The following is a 15,340-nucleotide window of genomic DNA, read 5'->3' as shown; positions in this document are numbered from 1 at the left end:
GCGAGTCCGTCTAAGACCTGAGATTCACGGGCGCTGGCTCGACGCAGTCGGTCTTCGAGGGGGTTGGCAAGGACGGTGTGGGCGGCTGCGAGCTTGGCAAACAATTCTGGTTTGAGAACGACTTGTTGTTTGTTATCCTCTGCGTCTGCGACCTGATGAATGTCGAGGCGGGACAGGGGATCGGCTTGGGTGTTGGCCTTTCCGGGACGATGGGTGAGCGTGAAGTTGAAACGGGAAAGATAGAGGGACCACCCGGGCCTGTCGTCGACTAAGGTCTTGTGCCCGTGCGCCAGTATTCCAGGTTGGAATGATCGGTGACGATCTCGAACGGTTTGGGGAGTCCTTCCAGGAAATGTCGCCAGTCCTTGAGTGCTTCGATGATAGCCAGCATTTCTCGGTCGTAGATTTCGTAGTTGCGTTCGGCTGGTTGCATGGAGGCGGAGCGGAAGGCAACAGGATGCCAGAGTCCATCGTCGAGCTTCTGAAGGAGGGCTCCTCCAGTAGCAAAGCCAGAGGCGTCTACTTCAACGCGGGTTGGACGGTCGGGGTCCCATAGTGTCAGTATTGGAGCGGAGGTGAACGCGTTTCGGAGGGTATCGAAGGCTTGTTGTTGCGGTTCGTTCCACTGCCAAGGGATGTCCTTCTTGGTGAGATCGTTGAGAGGCCGGGGCGATGGTAGCAAAGTCCTTGATAAAACGGGGCGATAGAAGTTGGCGAAACCCAAAAATCCACGGACGGCGCGAAGGTTGCGGGGAACAGGCCAGTTGCGAACAGCTTCTACCTTGGCAGGGTCCATACGGACTTCTCCCTCCCTGATGACCAGACCGAGGTACTCGATCTCCTCCCGCTCAAACTCGCATTTCTCCGGACGAAGGTAGAGGTCGTGTTTCTTGAGCCGATGGAGGACCTCGTGCACGACTTGGCGGTGTTCGTCAAGGGTGGCCGTGAAGATGAGAATGTCGTCCAAATAAACAGCGACCTTTCCTGAAGCGATGAGGTCCGAGAATATCGAGTTCATGAGGGCCTGGAACGTTGCTGGGGAATTGGTGAGGCCGAAAAACATGACCAGGGGCTCAAAGAGTCCTTGGTTGGTGGCGAACGGCGGCCTTCCATTCATCTCCTTCTTTGATGCGGATGTTGTTGTAGCCCCATCGAACGTCGAACTTGGTGAAATACTTGGCACCACGGAGTCGGTTGACGATGTCAGAGACGAGGGGAAGTGGATATCGGTTCTTCACCGTGATCTCGTTGAGCTTTCGATAATCCTGGACGAAGCGGAGTTTGCCATCTTTCTTCTTAACGAAGAAGACCGGGGAGGCGAGGGGCGATTTAGACGGTCGTATGTAGCCTTTCTTGAGATTCTCCTCGAGGAATCGGTTCAGCTCCTCCTGCTCGTTCTGCGACATGGGGTAGACCTTGGTGCGCATGGTGGCCGGTGCTCCTGCAACGAGGTCGATGGCATGATCCCAAGGCTTGTGTTCGGGGAGGCGATGGGACTCGGATTCGGAGAAGACGGAGGCGTGCTGTCGGTACTGGGGAGGAACCATCTCTTCGAACGACTTCTGGGGCTTGGCCTTCTGGGACTTCTCGGCGATCTGTTGGGAATAGGTGAAACCAGCGGCGCACCAAAGTTCGTCGCCTGTGTCTTCCCATCAACCCCTTACGAACCCATCTCCGCCGGGTCATTCGGTTAGCGCGGATGCGGCAGAGAGGAGGCGCGCTTGGTTCAAAGTCGGGGTCGGGCGCCGGGAACTCGTTGGTAGGAACAGGCGGATCAGGGTCGTTGTAGATCTGTTCGATAATAGCATTGCCGGAGGGTGGTTCCTTTCGAGGGGGCTGTGCATCTTCGTCGGGGATTTCTTCGATGGTAACACTGGAGACACGAGGTGGGGGAATCTCCAAGGTGCCCTTGCGCCAATCAATCTGGGGGTTGATCTTGCGAAGCCAAGGAAGACCCAAGATGACATCCTCTCCCCCGAGATCGGCGATGAGGAAGTCCGTCCATTCGGAGTAACCGTCAACCGTGAGTTCCAAGCGAGCGAAGTGAGTGATGTGTCCAGCCTGATTTGGGGTCCCATCAATATTGAGGAGCCGAATGGGGTGTCGGAGTGGGTACGTGGTGATCCGATGCTTTTCCACAAAAGGCTTGTCCAAGAATTTGCCAGTAGCGCCACAGTCGATCATTGCTGCGGGGTCCGCCGTACGGTTTCTGCCTCTGAGTCTGATGCGAATGCGAAAATGCGAGGAACCGGGGTGTATTTCGCGCACAGAGCTAATAGTACAGGAGTAAATCGAGTCATATTCAGAAACAGCGTACGACGGTGAAAAGGGTGCATGCTTTGCAGCACGAACAAGCACCCGCTTCAAAAACCCTGTTGTTGGATCTTCTCGAGGCGCTCCAGGATGTCCTGTTGGTTCTTCTGAGCAACCAAGAGATCGGCGAGTGAAACGTTAGACGAGGTGGCAGCAGGTGGGGCAGGCGAAGTGGCAGCAATGGTGGCGGCGGGTGTGGAAGAGTCATCGAAGAGCGAGAAGGGAACCTCCTGGGTGGCAGCAACGCGACGACGTTGGGTGAGTCCTCGACCGGGCGGATAGCCCATGAACTTGTCTTGGCAGACGTTAGCGGAGTGGCCGAGACGCTGACAGTGGTTGCAACGAAGTGAGCCGTGGTTGCCGTCCTTCTTGATGTGGGCGGAGGATCCGCAACCAAAGCATCGTCCACGCATTGCTTGGAGGAAATCCTCACGGGAACGGCCACTAGGTCCAACACGGGTCGCGTCGATGTCCATCGCATAGGGGTCACGGGCAGGGGCAGAGCGAGACGAGGCAGTCGGGGTCAAGAAGGAGGCGCTGCTTCCGTGAAACGTAAAATCGTTCTGGTTGACGATGTCGCAGTAGTCTTGAAGGGTCTTGGGCTTGGCATCGTCCGGTTTGGTGATGGCGATAAGATCCAGCATGAGGCGATCGTTGGAACTGAGTTTGCGACGAAAACGTGCCATACCATCCTTCTGGGATAGACCTGGTGCGGGGAAATATCTCCATGAACTTGGCTGCGAACTGGGAAGCAGATTGTTTACCCTGGGTAAGGGCCTCGAGCTGGGCTTCAGCTGCTTTCTCCTGGTCGGCGGGTTGGAAGCGTTTCTTGAAGGCAGCCACAAAAGTGGACCAATCGCCACTGAAGGGCCAGGGGTGGGCGGCCTTCTGAGCAGCGTCGGCAGCAGCCTCGTGGGCGGCAATCTGATCCAGGTATTGGACAGCCCAGGAGGCAGCAGCACCCTGAAGGTACGAGAGGGCAGCTGAGATCCACTTCTTGTCATCTCCTTTGAGTTCGGACTCGGCGGAGGCCCAGTTGGTGAAATAGCGGACGAATCGCTGGGTATCACCAGAGTCACCCTTGAAGGGCTCAGGCGCTTTGACGGGGCTTCTAGTGGAAGCGGTCTTAGCAGCCGTGAGCTTATCCAGGGATTGCTGGATACGCCTGGTAGTCTCTTGTTGCTCGGCAAGCAACTTGAGAAGAGTGGTGTCGGACATACTGAGATCGGGGATAGGCTTTGCGGGTTTGGTAACGGGGTCTTGTTGGACGAGCGGCAGAGAAGTGGGTGGGGATAATAAAGATGGTGATAAGGTGGAAGTGGGAGGTTCGTTATCTGAGCGTTGGGCAACAGACGTGTCCTCCGACTCCCTGGGGATGGGAAGTGGTGTGAGGGCGCGGTGAGGAGTGAGGGTAAGGGCTGTGGTGGGGGTAGAGTGTCCGGAGCGGCGGAGACTTGTTACTGCGGGAAGGGCTTCTGCTAACGCGGCGTAGGTAACGTGAAAGGGGACGGGTGTTTCGGAGTCTTCTTCTTCGGTTTCGTCTTCCTTGTCGTTGTCGTCCTCTTCCTCACTGTCTTCTTCAGATGATGTTGACGGAGGGCGAAAGGACTTTGGTGCGGTGCTGGTGGTTGCTGTTACTGGGGCAGGGGTAGAGTCGGCGGAATGGAAAGACTGGGGAGAATCTTCTGGTAAGAGCTGTGTGACGGTTGGCGGCGGAGTTACTGGTGGGGATTTCTTCTTCGATTCTTCTTTCCTGGATTCGGCAAATTCGCGGGCTTTTACGGCGTTGTCGGAGGTGCAAACAGCAGCGTAGAAGCTGGCTGTCTGGAGGCGTCGTAACTGGTGAAAGGTGGGCCGGAGACTGAGGCGGTAGGGGCAGGGGGAACTGTCACACTCTACAACCTCTTCCTTGCTATCGAGGTGGCAGTCGATGCCAAACCACTTGTCAGGGTTGAGGTCTTTACTAGAGGCGAAGAAGTGTGGGTATCCTGCGCAGCTAATCTTGACGGTGTCGGAAAACCAGAGTTGCCAGAGTAAGACCTGATCGGCAGGTCAACCAGAGTGCCAGGGGGTCCGGAATGCAGGGACAACGATCGGCGTTGCCAGTGCACGGGGGTAGCTTGACCTAATGTCGCGAAGAGCGAACACTAAACCAAACCAAAGACCAGTAATGCGGAGCAGATAAGAGCGGCGAGTAAGATAAGAGCGATGAGCGACGAATGCAGATGAAGGCGGAAGCGATGTATTGACGAAGAGGTCAAGCTGAGGAAATACAGAGCAGACTACCTAGCTTATATACCTATTCTACAGTCTACATAGCCGCGATGAGTCAAAATGACAAACAAATGGCGAAACGTCGAAGAACAATAAGAAAGGTCATGAGGCTGCGCAAAGGCTGCGCGAAGAACAAGGATGAAACAATAATGGAACAAGAGAGTGTCAGAATGAGTCAAGAGGCAGTGCGTAACAATAAGAACAATGGAAGTGGGGCGAAGGTGTAATACGAGGCAGTGTTCCATGAGTGAAAGAGTCCATAGAGGGAATAAAGGAGCGAAGGAATAGGGGCAAGCGAAACGATAAGATGCGAGACAGATCAGATAAGATAAAGTGAAAAATAGGGGCTGTACCGGCTGTTCACGACATAATGTCTCCATTCGTTGTAAGGATCGTACTATTGCAAGGAGCTCGCGGTTGTAGATCTCATATCGGCGTTCGGTGGGTGTGAAGGTTTTTGATAGGAAGGCTATCGGATGCCTTTTGCCATTCTCGTCTTCTTGGGTGAGGACAGCTCCATACGCGTACTTGGAGGTGTCACATTCAATCTGGAATGGTCTAGACATATCCGGCATTCTAAGGACGGGTTCTTCGATGAATCATTGTTTCAGGGTTTTGAATGTGTTATCACATTCCTCAGTCCAAATGAACTCTTTTTCCTTGGTTAGGAGTTCGTTTAGGGGTCTGGCGATCTTGGAGTATTTCATGATGAACTTTCGGTAAAAGTTTCCGAATCCCAAGAAGGATCGTACTTGCTTCACCGTTGCGGGGGTGGGCCATTCGGCCATCCCTTTGACCTTTTCTGGGTCCATCATGATTTTGTCGTGTTCTATGATCATGCTGAGGTATTCGATTCGTGTCTGAGCGAATTGACACTTTTCGACTTTGAGGAATAGGTCGTTGTCCCTGAGTTTCTTGAGAACGATTTTAGTCATGTGTTCCAGTTCTTCGATGGTGTTTGCAGGGATGAGTATGTCATCCATGTAGATGATCACCAGTCTCCCATCGATTTCAACGATGAAGATGTGGTCCATCATTCTTTGGAACGTTGCGGGTGAGTTACAGAGTCCGAAGAACATGACTAGTGCTTCGAAGAGCCCTTTCTTGGTTTTGAATGCAGTCTTCCATTCGTCCCCTTCCTTGATGCGCACATTGTTGTATCCCCACCGGACATCGAGTTTGGTGAAGTATCGTTTTCCTTTCACTCGGTCCATGATGTCGGATATTAGAGGTAATGGGTAGGCGTCTTTCACCGTCCATTCGTTGAGATATCTGTAATCTTGGCATGGGCGTTTCTTTCCGTCTTTCTTTGGCACGAAGAACATGGGTGAGGCCATTGGTGATTTTGAGTGACGGATATATCCCTTTGCCAAGTTTTCATCAATGAATTTTGTGAAGTCTCTTCCTCCTCGGCCGGTGTGAGGTTGTAGATGGGAAATGATTTGGGTTTGAATCCTTCCTTGAGATTGATCGCGTGATCCCACTCTTTCCTTTCTGGGAAACGATTTGATGCTTTTTCAGAAAAGACACTTAAGAATTCGTGAAAGGCATGGGGAATTTTGAGTTTGAGATCCTCTTCAAGAGGTGGTTCGTAGTCGGTATCTTTTTCTTCAGTGCTGGTCGCGTTGAGCCATTTCTCGTTGATTTCCTTCGTGGCTTTTCCTTCGATGAAGGCGAGGAGAAGGTCTTGATCGTCTTGCTCCATGGTCGGAGATATCGTGTTTCTCCATTTGACCTCTCCTCGTTTCCAGTTGATATCGGGGTTCTCGTTCTGTAACCACGGCATCCCGAAGATGAAGTCCCACTTTCCTAAACCTGTGACATAGATAGTATATTTTTGTAGTTGTCCATTGATGTTGATGATGGGTTCAATCGTTTGTGAGATGGTTCCCTGTTTGTTTGCAGTTCCATCTACGTTTCGGACCTTGATGGGGTTTTTAAGTGTTTTTGTAGGGATTTTATATTTGTCAGCTCATCCGGTGGTGGATAAATAGGTCATCCGCTCCGCTGTCGATCAGGACCGTTGTGTCGATGCCACTATCGGGTATTTCAATTGGTAGAACGATCGATCGTTTGTTTCGGGTGGTGATCGTCGCCGTTCCAATTGACAGTTCGGGGACGATCTCCATCGACCTTAAGATGTCCCCTATGAAAAATCCTCCTCGGATCCTTCGCCCTTTGTTGTGGCTCGAATGTTTGAGCTTCCCGAGTCAGGGTGTTTGGGGCAAGCTCGTGTTGTATGTCCTAGTTGTCGGCATATTCCCGCATTTGGCTTTTGGACAGGCTCGCGCCGGGTGTCCCTTTTCCTTGCAGATGAAGCATTTCCCATTTTGTGTGCCGGATGACTGCTTTGTTTGGATGGGCGTCAACATCCATGGCATCAGGGTCTTTCTCCTCCCGTTTCGCTGTTTGTGGGGCGTCCCTGTAGACCACTTTGACCTTCTGTTGGGGCTCACTGCGATATTCCCGTTCTGTTCGCCACTCTCTATCCACTTCCATGGCTGCGTCCTTCCACTCTTGGAGAGTGGGTGGAACTTTCTTCTGTTCCGCGGGTCTGGCAGCGAATTGGGTGGCGACCCTTAGTCGGAGTTCGGGGTTTAATCCAGCCTTGTACTGATCCAGGGCCCATTCGTCACCGTATCCGGTAGCTTCTGCGTAGCTGTTGAACATTCCTGTGTACCAATCACACAGTGTTCTTTCCCATGTGAAGTTGCTTGAGCTGCTTCTTTGCGGTTTCCTTGTTTGGGAGTAGGCAGAAGTATTTTTCGGAATTGATTGATGAAATCTTCCCATGACTGGTAGTACCCTTCCGGATCAGTGAAGGTCGGATCCGTCTTCTGAGCTTCCTTCGCCTCAAGCCACTTTTTCTTGTATTCGGTCATCTTCCTATACTCAATGGACGCCCAGTTCCGGGTTTTGTCTTTCTCCGTTTCATTCACAAGTGCGACCATGTATCGGATTCTTGCAGTGGCTTCATATTCGTTTTTACTATCCAAGTATGTTTCCACTGCTTGAATGAAGGTTTCGACGTCTTCTGCTTTTCCTGAGAATTTGGGTGGTTTGGGGATATCCAACTTGGGTTTGGATTCTTCCCTCGCCTTCCGGGCTTTCTCCAGAGTAAGGAAGTCGTCGTATTTCTTCAACATTTCTTCCAAGCCAGTTGCCATCTTTGCAGTGCCTCCGCTAATTCCTTCTACATGCGGAGCAGTTTCCGTGAGGGTCTCGCTGATTGTGATGATGGCTTTGTTGGCTAGTCCCCAGATCTGATATAGGATTGCTCCTACTCCTATCAAGAAGACTATGGTATGGACTTCGGATAGTTTTTCCGAAAGTCCGCTGGCTAGGGCGGGTGTGGATGGTAATCCGGAGAGTTGTACGATGGTCTGCCAGGCAGACTGAAATATTTGTTCGGCCATAGCTAGTCGTTATAGTGGGCCTTGGAGGTTTGAGACTTCGTTCTTCTGTTATGGACTATACGTGATACAAGCACGTGTCGTCCAGTACTCAGCGACTTTGTGGTCGATGAATCAACTCGTGACTACGTCAAGAGTTCTTCGCCTGTAGCTTTGTGAACTTCGAGCTAGACTTTGAGTGATAATTAAGGATATTTGTATTTGCACTGAGACTTGGTATAGCGTTGTGAACAATTAAGAACGAAGTGAGGAAACTAACTAAGAGAACTAGAGAGTTTATATACTAGAAGACGTGTGTTAACCATGAGGCGTAGTCCTCATGGATAACATGCGTATTCCGCGGAATGTATGTAGGTTTTGGTGTGTTTTTAATGAGTATCAGTCAGCAGTCATCAATGCGCAGTAAATATGAGTAAGACGATGAGTTGAGATGAAAAAACATAAGGTGGAAATGAGGTAGGTATAGTAATACAGTATAGTAAGCATATATGTTCGTAACACCGAGTTTCCTTAATCCAGGCTTTGTAAAGCCAATGCCATTGGAAATTATGTCCAGGTCGGCGCCAGATCTGTCATGGATATCTTGGATATCTTGCTTAGTCTTCTCTGAGCTAGTGACTCGTGGAAAATAGACGTCCAGGCTTATGTTCGGCATCAATTACGAGAAGTGGGAGAGGACGAAGGTCCCGGCGAATCCGTTCCTTAGTCGACCCACCCACTACATCGCCTCGCCTCAGAAGGTCTGCGCTATCGCCTGATAGTCATGGACCTGGAACGTTTGCCTTTGTGTCGCGGAGCCCGAAGAAGTCAAATAAATATCTGTATCAATATCAGTGTACTTTTATGAATCTTGTATGCGTGCAATCGTACTTGCCTTTTTGCCATGTTTTCTGTCGTGCCGAGGATGCGATAACACATCCAACACAAGGGTGATGTAGCGTGCCACAGTCATCCACACCAAGCCCAGGTCTTCGATCCAACGGTTCCTCCAGTCACTAGTCTTATCACGCTTGAGACTTCCCTTCTCTGAGTGAATGATACTTTCGAGCCCGGACGAACACGGAAATTGAAGAACATCTCATTTCTCTGGAGCCCATTGAGCAGGGGTGAGAACGATGACATTCAAGCAGTGCCAGGATTTCTTTCAATCTTCCCATGGCCGTGTTCGGCTAATCAACTCAGTGTGGAGCCCTTCACTGGTTCTCTCCATACAGTCAAGTACATTATTCGAGTGTGAAATCAGTTGGGAAACTTGAACATTGTCTACTGGCCACCACGGCCCTTCGCTCCCTAGCTCTTCAAGGTACTAAGGCCCGGCATGAAATAATAATCCCCTCCTCGAGATGTGACAAAGAACTCCTGCTCGTAATCGTTGGCGGTCGGATGCAGTTTCTTTGCGATACCCGCAACCTCGAAGCGATCACCCTCCTTGTTCTTCACCTTCATGGTGACATCAAACTCGGCGTTGGGACTTTCATATTCAGGTGGGCTGAATTCCTCGGAGTAGAAGGTTCTGGCGTTGTCGTCGTCGATCACATTACCTTCATCATCAATAGTCTTCAACGGTGTCTTGTCATATTTAGGGCCCCCAAGAATTGGGTCTTGACCTTCAGTGTGAGATCACTGATCAGTCTCACGTCGAGGATGGATATCGTGAGGATGGAGAGAAACATACCAGTCTTCTTGGGCAAGAAACCGATCGGAGGGAAGAAAGAGTTGTTGGCGAATTGCGTGGTTTGGCGGTAGAACCCGTTCTCAATAGAAGACTGGTAGCAAGCAAAGAGGAGTCCACGATCACACTTAGCAGATTTCTTCTCCTCCGAAGTCATCTTTGCCCATTCTTGTCTTTCCTCGATGGAGATCTGGGATGTCGCCTGTTAGCGAGGTGGGAAATCTGCAGCCGGAATCGCAACCTTACCTCTGGACCGTACGGAATGCCAGCTCGAACAATCACCGAAGCATCCATAAATTCTTTCGTAAGGTGAGGACCGAGGTTTCTAGGCGCGGTCTTGCGGATGTGGGCGGAGAAGGGACAACGCCCATAACTCTCGGAGTAGTCAAAGTTGTTGATCTTGTCAGGGTGGAGATATTGGCGGTCTTCTTTATACGGCGATAACGCAAGCGGAACGCCCTTGGAATCATTCCAATGAGTGACTGGAAACAGACGGTCCAAATCTCTCATAACTTACCGACTTGAATCGGCCAACCATCCGAGCGCCGAAGAGTGTCTTCCTCTCTTCGTCTGTGAGATAGACACCATTTCCGCGCTCGTTAGCAGGGATAGAACGCCAATTCTTCTCGATGTAGTCTTCGAAGAAAAGGACGTTTTGCTCCAGCTTTCTGAAGACTAGAAAGGCGCCATCTTTGGTCCACGACGGACGCTGAAGCGCAGTGGGAACGTCGAGAACGGGGTCTCCAGGGTACCCCATGATGATCACGCCAGGCTTTACGACGCGCTGTCCAGGTCGTGCTTGTACAAGACCCCTATGACAAGAAAGGGTTAGAAGCACGAACGGTTCAAAGAGTTGAAATGGCCCCTACTCTAGTGCAGGTTGCGAAATGCCGTCCCGCCATCCAAAAAATTCACCATCCCCACTACGAACGCGACCTTCGTAGTTTCCTAGCTCGGTAATGGAGCTACCAAATATGTCCTTAATGGCGTTCGATTCAGATAGGCAGCTCTCCTGGGCTGTAAAGCGAGGTTCATGTTAGGAATTCGTCGATTATCGACTGAATGTAAAGGATCACACTCACATCCAGAGCAGATGATGAATACGCCATGGTTGTTGCCGCTAACAAAGGCCTCGTCGTACTCGGCCATGTCGCCCAATTTCGCCTTCTCGTTGATAAGTGGACCTTGGTCAAAATGGGGATCGCGAAGCTTCTCCATGATACCAAGTGTATTCAATCCATTCCTTGTGAAGCCGATAGCATGGGAAGTTATGTTGAGATTACCGCCGGGTCTGTCATGGATATTTTGGACATCTTTCATAGTCTTCTTCGAGTTGGTGACTCTCGGGAAATATTCGTCCAGGGCTTTGCGAAAGTCGTCAGCATTGTTGATTGTGAAGCATAGGAATCGCTCCCAGCGCTAAATAAACGACTGTTAGATTTGACCTTAGCATAGAATCAACGGTGTTCAGAACCTTTGGGAACATGTAGTAAATGTCGCCCTGAACATTCGCCATGTCAGGTAATTGGCCCGGAGTTCTACCAGGACGGACGTCGACCGGAACTATGGCACGTCGCTGGAGATAGGGGAGTTTAGTTGATGGGACCTGCATCGCGCTGAAGAGAGTCGAGGAGCTTGGACTAGGTGCACAGGATCTGGTATTGGGATGTTAGAGAATCAGGACAGTAGTCGTTGAGCTGCTTTAAGTATACCAAAACAGGGTGCTCGAAAAATGACATCAAGTGGGTATCCCCCGTCTCTTGGCGATCTTCTAGCCAAGAGCCAACGAGATTGGACAGGCGGAATGTAGCGAGATACACCACCGAAGAGGCATGTTGGTTCCATAACGAAACTCTAAAGGCCCGGCGCATTCATCGTTCATTAATTTCGCAATTTGGAAAAAATTCTGGGGTTCTGTTTACGACAGAAGGCACCAGAAGTAAGGGAGAGTCGCTGCTTGTACAGTGGAGCACCGGAAATGTTGGCATTCACCTTGCGGGGTAGGTGCGGTCCCAGCCAAATTCCACCGGGAAATCGGACAGCGTGGTTCGTGCGTTGTATGGGCAGCCTCCTTCCCGTAAGTCACCATCGATGAGCGCCCAGGTCTTCACGTTATGCATCAGCGATGTCTTCGAAGCTCTTGGCCCTGGAAATCTGCGCCATCGCCTGATAGTCATGGACCCCGAACGCTTGCCTTTGTGTCGTGGAGCCCGAAGAAGTCAAGTATCTGTATCAATATCAGTGTACTTTTATGAATCTTGTATGCGTGCGATTGTACTTGCCTTTCTGCCATGTTTACTGTCTCGCTGAGGACGCGAGATCGCACCCAATACTGTAGCCGAAATCTAAATTCCCTTCAACCCCGTCGCTTGAGTTCGTGTCGATTAATGCCGAAGGTAGAGGTGACCGTCATCCACACCGTCGGCTACCCCTACCGTCACCCTTCGCGCTTGAGCTTTCCCTTTCGAGCCCAGACGAAGACAGAAAATTGGAAAACCATCTCATTACCCAAAACCCTCTACATAGGAACAGAAGAACCAGCCGTCCTCTCCGCTGCAGTACGCAAACTGTGACCCAGAGAATCCATTGAGCACGAGAACGCAAAAGGGAGATAAAAAAAAAAACGCACCTATAATCATCTCCATTCTGCGTGATATATCGCACCCAAGGCAGAGCCTGGTACCCACTCTTCTCAACAATCTTGAGGTACCGCACTTGAATCCCCGAAACCGTAAAGTACGGAATCTCAAACTTGACAGTAATCGGTGCACGCTTGTCCATATCAGTTTCTATACAGCTGTCGGTACGATTGCGCATAACAGAAGCGTAAAGAGAGAGACGCACCTGCTTTGACACTGGGCAAGCCGAAATGAGCCCTCATCAAGAACTCGCGACCACCTCCAAGCTGCTTGATCTTCCAAACAAACGCAGACTTATCGGGCGCGTATTGGACGGTGCCAGTGGCAGCCTGTACGACGCAGGATCAACAACGACAATTCCATCCCACAGAACACAGCACGCACCCTGAACTTGGGAATATCAGCATCATCGGGGACAGGGACGTAAATCTCGACATTATTGGCTGTACTCCGTCGTTGGAAATGGGCCTTGACTTTGACGGTATACTCGACCCTGCTGCCACGGTGACTCTCAACCGCAGCTTCGACCCAAATCAACGGTTTCACCGGTGTTGAGAGACGATAGGACATCAGTTCGAATTCACCATCTGGTGGGATGAACGAGATTGTACGGTCGTTTTCGAATCGCGATAGGCGGACACATTGGTGGAATTTAACGTCTTCCATTTCGATGGCTTTGCCTCGCGCAGCTGGTTGGTTGATTGATCAGTTTGAGTAGGCGACAAGAGATGAGACTACGCACTTCGACCAGTACTTTCGAACATGACTTTATCGTTGAGACCCAGCCTCAACTCTGGCATTCCAGACAAATAGCACTTCATCTTGACTGCTCCCAAGATCTCTGAGCGAACCACGTTGCCGTTGGCATTGACCTAGAGCTGGGGTTAGCGCCGAACCAGGCAATAACTGCGGAAACGACGCACCAGCATATTAACGCTCTCGATAACATCCAAGAAGACTTCGTTCTTGCGATATCTGATGCCCTCTGTTCTCCAAGACACGGCGTTGGTAACAGCCATGGGCGGTCTAACCTGGACCTCGAGTTTATGCGACTCCTGGGTGATATACTCTTGCAAAATCTTGCTCTCCGTCGTCTGTGGGTATCCAAAGTCCATCATCTCGTCCATAAGTTCGTAGATGATCACGAAATTGTCGCGTATACTCTCTTCTTCCAGCGATTTGAAGTATTCGATGAGGACTTGGACGAGGCGGTGGAGGAAGATGATGATTTCTGCTGCGTTGCTGTTGCGTTTGGACATGGCGAGTACTATCAGAATGTCAGTATTTAAATGTTTAACAAGGATAGATAGTTACGGTATAGGTTTGAATGGCGAATGTGCATGTAGTTGACGCCCTGACTGGAGAAACATGGGGTAACCTGTTGACCCTCTTCCTCGATCTCGAGAACGAGAGGCAGAAAACGTTCTATGTAAGAAGGGGGAACATCGTCGCGATATGAACGCTGGATAAGTGGTTTTCCTTTGAGGTCGAGGATTGCGATGAGACTGGCCATGGCGAACTCTAGTCAACCCGTTATAGCTCACGTAACCACCAAATATCACTCTCATCAAATAAATGTGATTGGGTATCTAACTAAACCATCCTCTCTTCCCCGTATTCTTGGGCAACAACGGACTCTGTTCAGAGGCTTCTGCATGGACAGCAGGCTCGTCCGAAGGCTGGGTCACAACCAGCGCAGGGACAGGATTCTCAACCGAAACAGGCGCGTCCAACGGAACGCCAAAGTCATCAATCCGCAGCCGCGCCTGCCTCCTCTTCCAGAATAGACACATTACCAACAGCATTCCCTGCATGACCGCTGCCACCGCAAACGTTATCCAACCTACAACCGAGATTAACCCAGACCAAACATGAGAAATGGAAGGCACGCACTCGTCCAGTTGGTTCCAGGTCGCAGGGCGATACTGGTCACCATGAGGATCCCGCCAGGCGTCTGGATGCACATCATCGGGATGCTCAAGGCACCCACGAGCTTCGTTCGGTACGTGTGCAGCAGCTGTGGGGCATACTGCACACTCGCAAATACAGCAGCGCTAACCCCCAGGAACCTGGCCCATGAATACGCCGCCGGTGGAAGGGTCGAATCCGCTCCTGGTTCAATGACGCTCGTTGTGAGGATAAACGCAGTCGTAAACGCCGAGACAATACTACCATCCCCGTCAGTAAAGCCCCCTAATCATGCAGAAGCCACGTACAAATGGAGAGCAGCAGCCCACGCAAGTACAATCGACCACTTCCATTCCGGACTAAGCGCGGTCGATTTGACGACCAGAACCGTATCCTGCGTCTGCACTTGGAAATCTTGATTCAGGTACTTGAGATTCTCCGGGTAGTAAATCATATAGAGCACAAAGCTAAACAGTACGGTTAGCTCCAGTTAATAGCGCAGAGAACGGAACGCACATCAAGCTAAACGCAACCCATTGAATCGAAAGTTGCACCACTCCCGCCGAAATCTCCACACACGTCCCGAATTTCTGTAGCCGACAGCTTTAGTTCCAGCCTACACTTCGAGTGAAGCAACGCACGACGACAGAACAGCACTTGAGCAAACCAGACTGCATAGTCAAACTAGAGAAATTACAAAGTCAATTCCATCGCGTCACTTTTGGAGTACAGAGGCCAACTCACATATTCATCACAGCAGCCCCAGCAGAGGTCGTTCCAAGCAGCAGGAACAAAGGACTCAAGCCCTCCGACGACTTGGCCTGGATAATCCTCAGGTGCTACACACAAAGTCATCTTCTGCACCAACCCCACACAACAGACAGCAGTACCTGGGGCAGATAGGATATTATCAGGCCACAGCACAGGCCAAACGTTAGCATAGCAGTAAACCAGTCATGTTCCTAAAGTAATGGGTTAGTTTGAATCGTATAAAAAGACATTGAACTTACGATATCGCAGCCTTTGCTGTCCAACATGTTGCGACAAGCACAACCCCTGCGCGAACCATTAATGCCCCCGCTCCTCCCATAAATGGTGCCAAACGCTGACAAATTGCACAG

At 50.8% G+C, this 15,340-nt stretch overlaps 3 protein-coding genes across 3 annotated transcripts; all 3 read right to left on the bottom strand.

Annotated features, from left to right (window-relative positions):
- Nucleotides 1–9,290: 9,290 nt before the first annotated feature.
- On the bottom strand, nt 9,291–11,284 carry CC1G_15505 (hypothetical protein; the record flags this gene model as incomplete). The annotated part of the gene is made up of 7 exons (XM_002910918.1): nt 9,291–9,607; nt 9,676–9,862; nt 9,919–10,131; nt 10,190–10,484; nt 10,542–10,689; nt 10,755–11,091; nt 11,147–11,284. 7 exons carry the CDS (start codon nt 11,282–11,284, stop codon nt 9,291–9,293), a joined length of 1,635 nt encoding a protein of 544 aa, XP_002910964.1.
- A 906-nt stretch (nt 11,285–12,190) lies between these two features.
- On the bottom strand, nt 12,191–13,824 carry CC1G_15504 (clathrin assembly protein AP47; the record flags this gene model as incomplete). The annotated part of the gene is made up of 7 exons (XM_002910917.1): nt 12,191–12,239; nt 12,302–12,461; nt 12,517–12,640; nt 12,696–13,000; nt 13,054–13,183; nt 13,235–13,578; nt 13,626–13,824. 7 exons carry the CDS (start codon nt 13,822–13,824, stop codon nt 12,191–12,193), a joined length of 1,311 nt encoding a protein of 436 aa, XP_002910963.1.
- Nucleotides 13,825–13,900: 76 nt separating this feature from the next.
- On the bottom strand, nt 13,901–15,268 carry CC1G_11862 (hypothetical protein; the record flags this gene model as incomplete). The annotated part of the gene is made up of 8 exons (XM_001841282.2): nt 15,230–15,268; nt 15,088–15,181; nt 14,964–15,058; nt 14,861–14,890; nt 14,736–14,809; nt 14,528–14,686; nt 14,205–14,479; nt 13,901–14,154 (listed from the first exon to the last, which is right to left on the bottom strand). The coding sequence occupies exons 1-8, from the start codon at nt 15,254–15,256 to the stop codon at nt 13,901–13,903; spliced, it is 1,008 nt and encodes a 335-aa protein (XP_001841334.2). The 5' UTR covers nt 15,257–15,268.
- Nucleotides 15,269–15,340: the final 72 nt, after the last annotated feature.

The sequence above is a fragment of the Coprinopsis cinerea genome, assembly GCF_000182895.1.
Source record: "Coprinopsis cinerea okayama7#130 chromosome 6 map unlocalized cont3.6, whole genome shotgun sequence".
In the NCBI taxonomy this organism is placed as follows: Eukaryota; Fungi; Basidiomycota; class Agaricomycetes; order Agaricales; family Psathyrellaceae; genus Coprinopsis; species Coprinopsis cinerea.
This window is presented reverse-complemented; position numbering and strand designations above follow the sequence as displayed.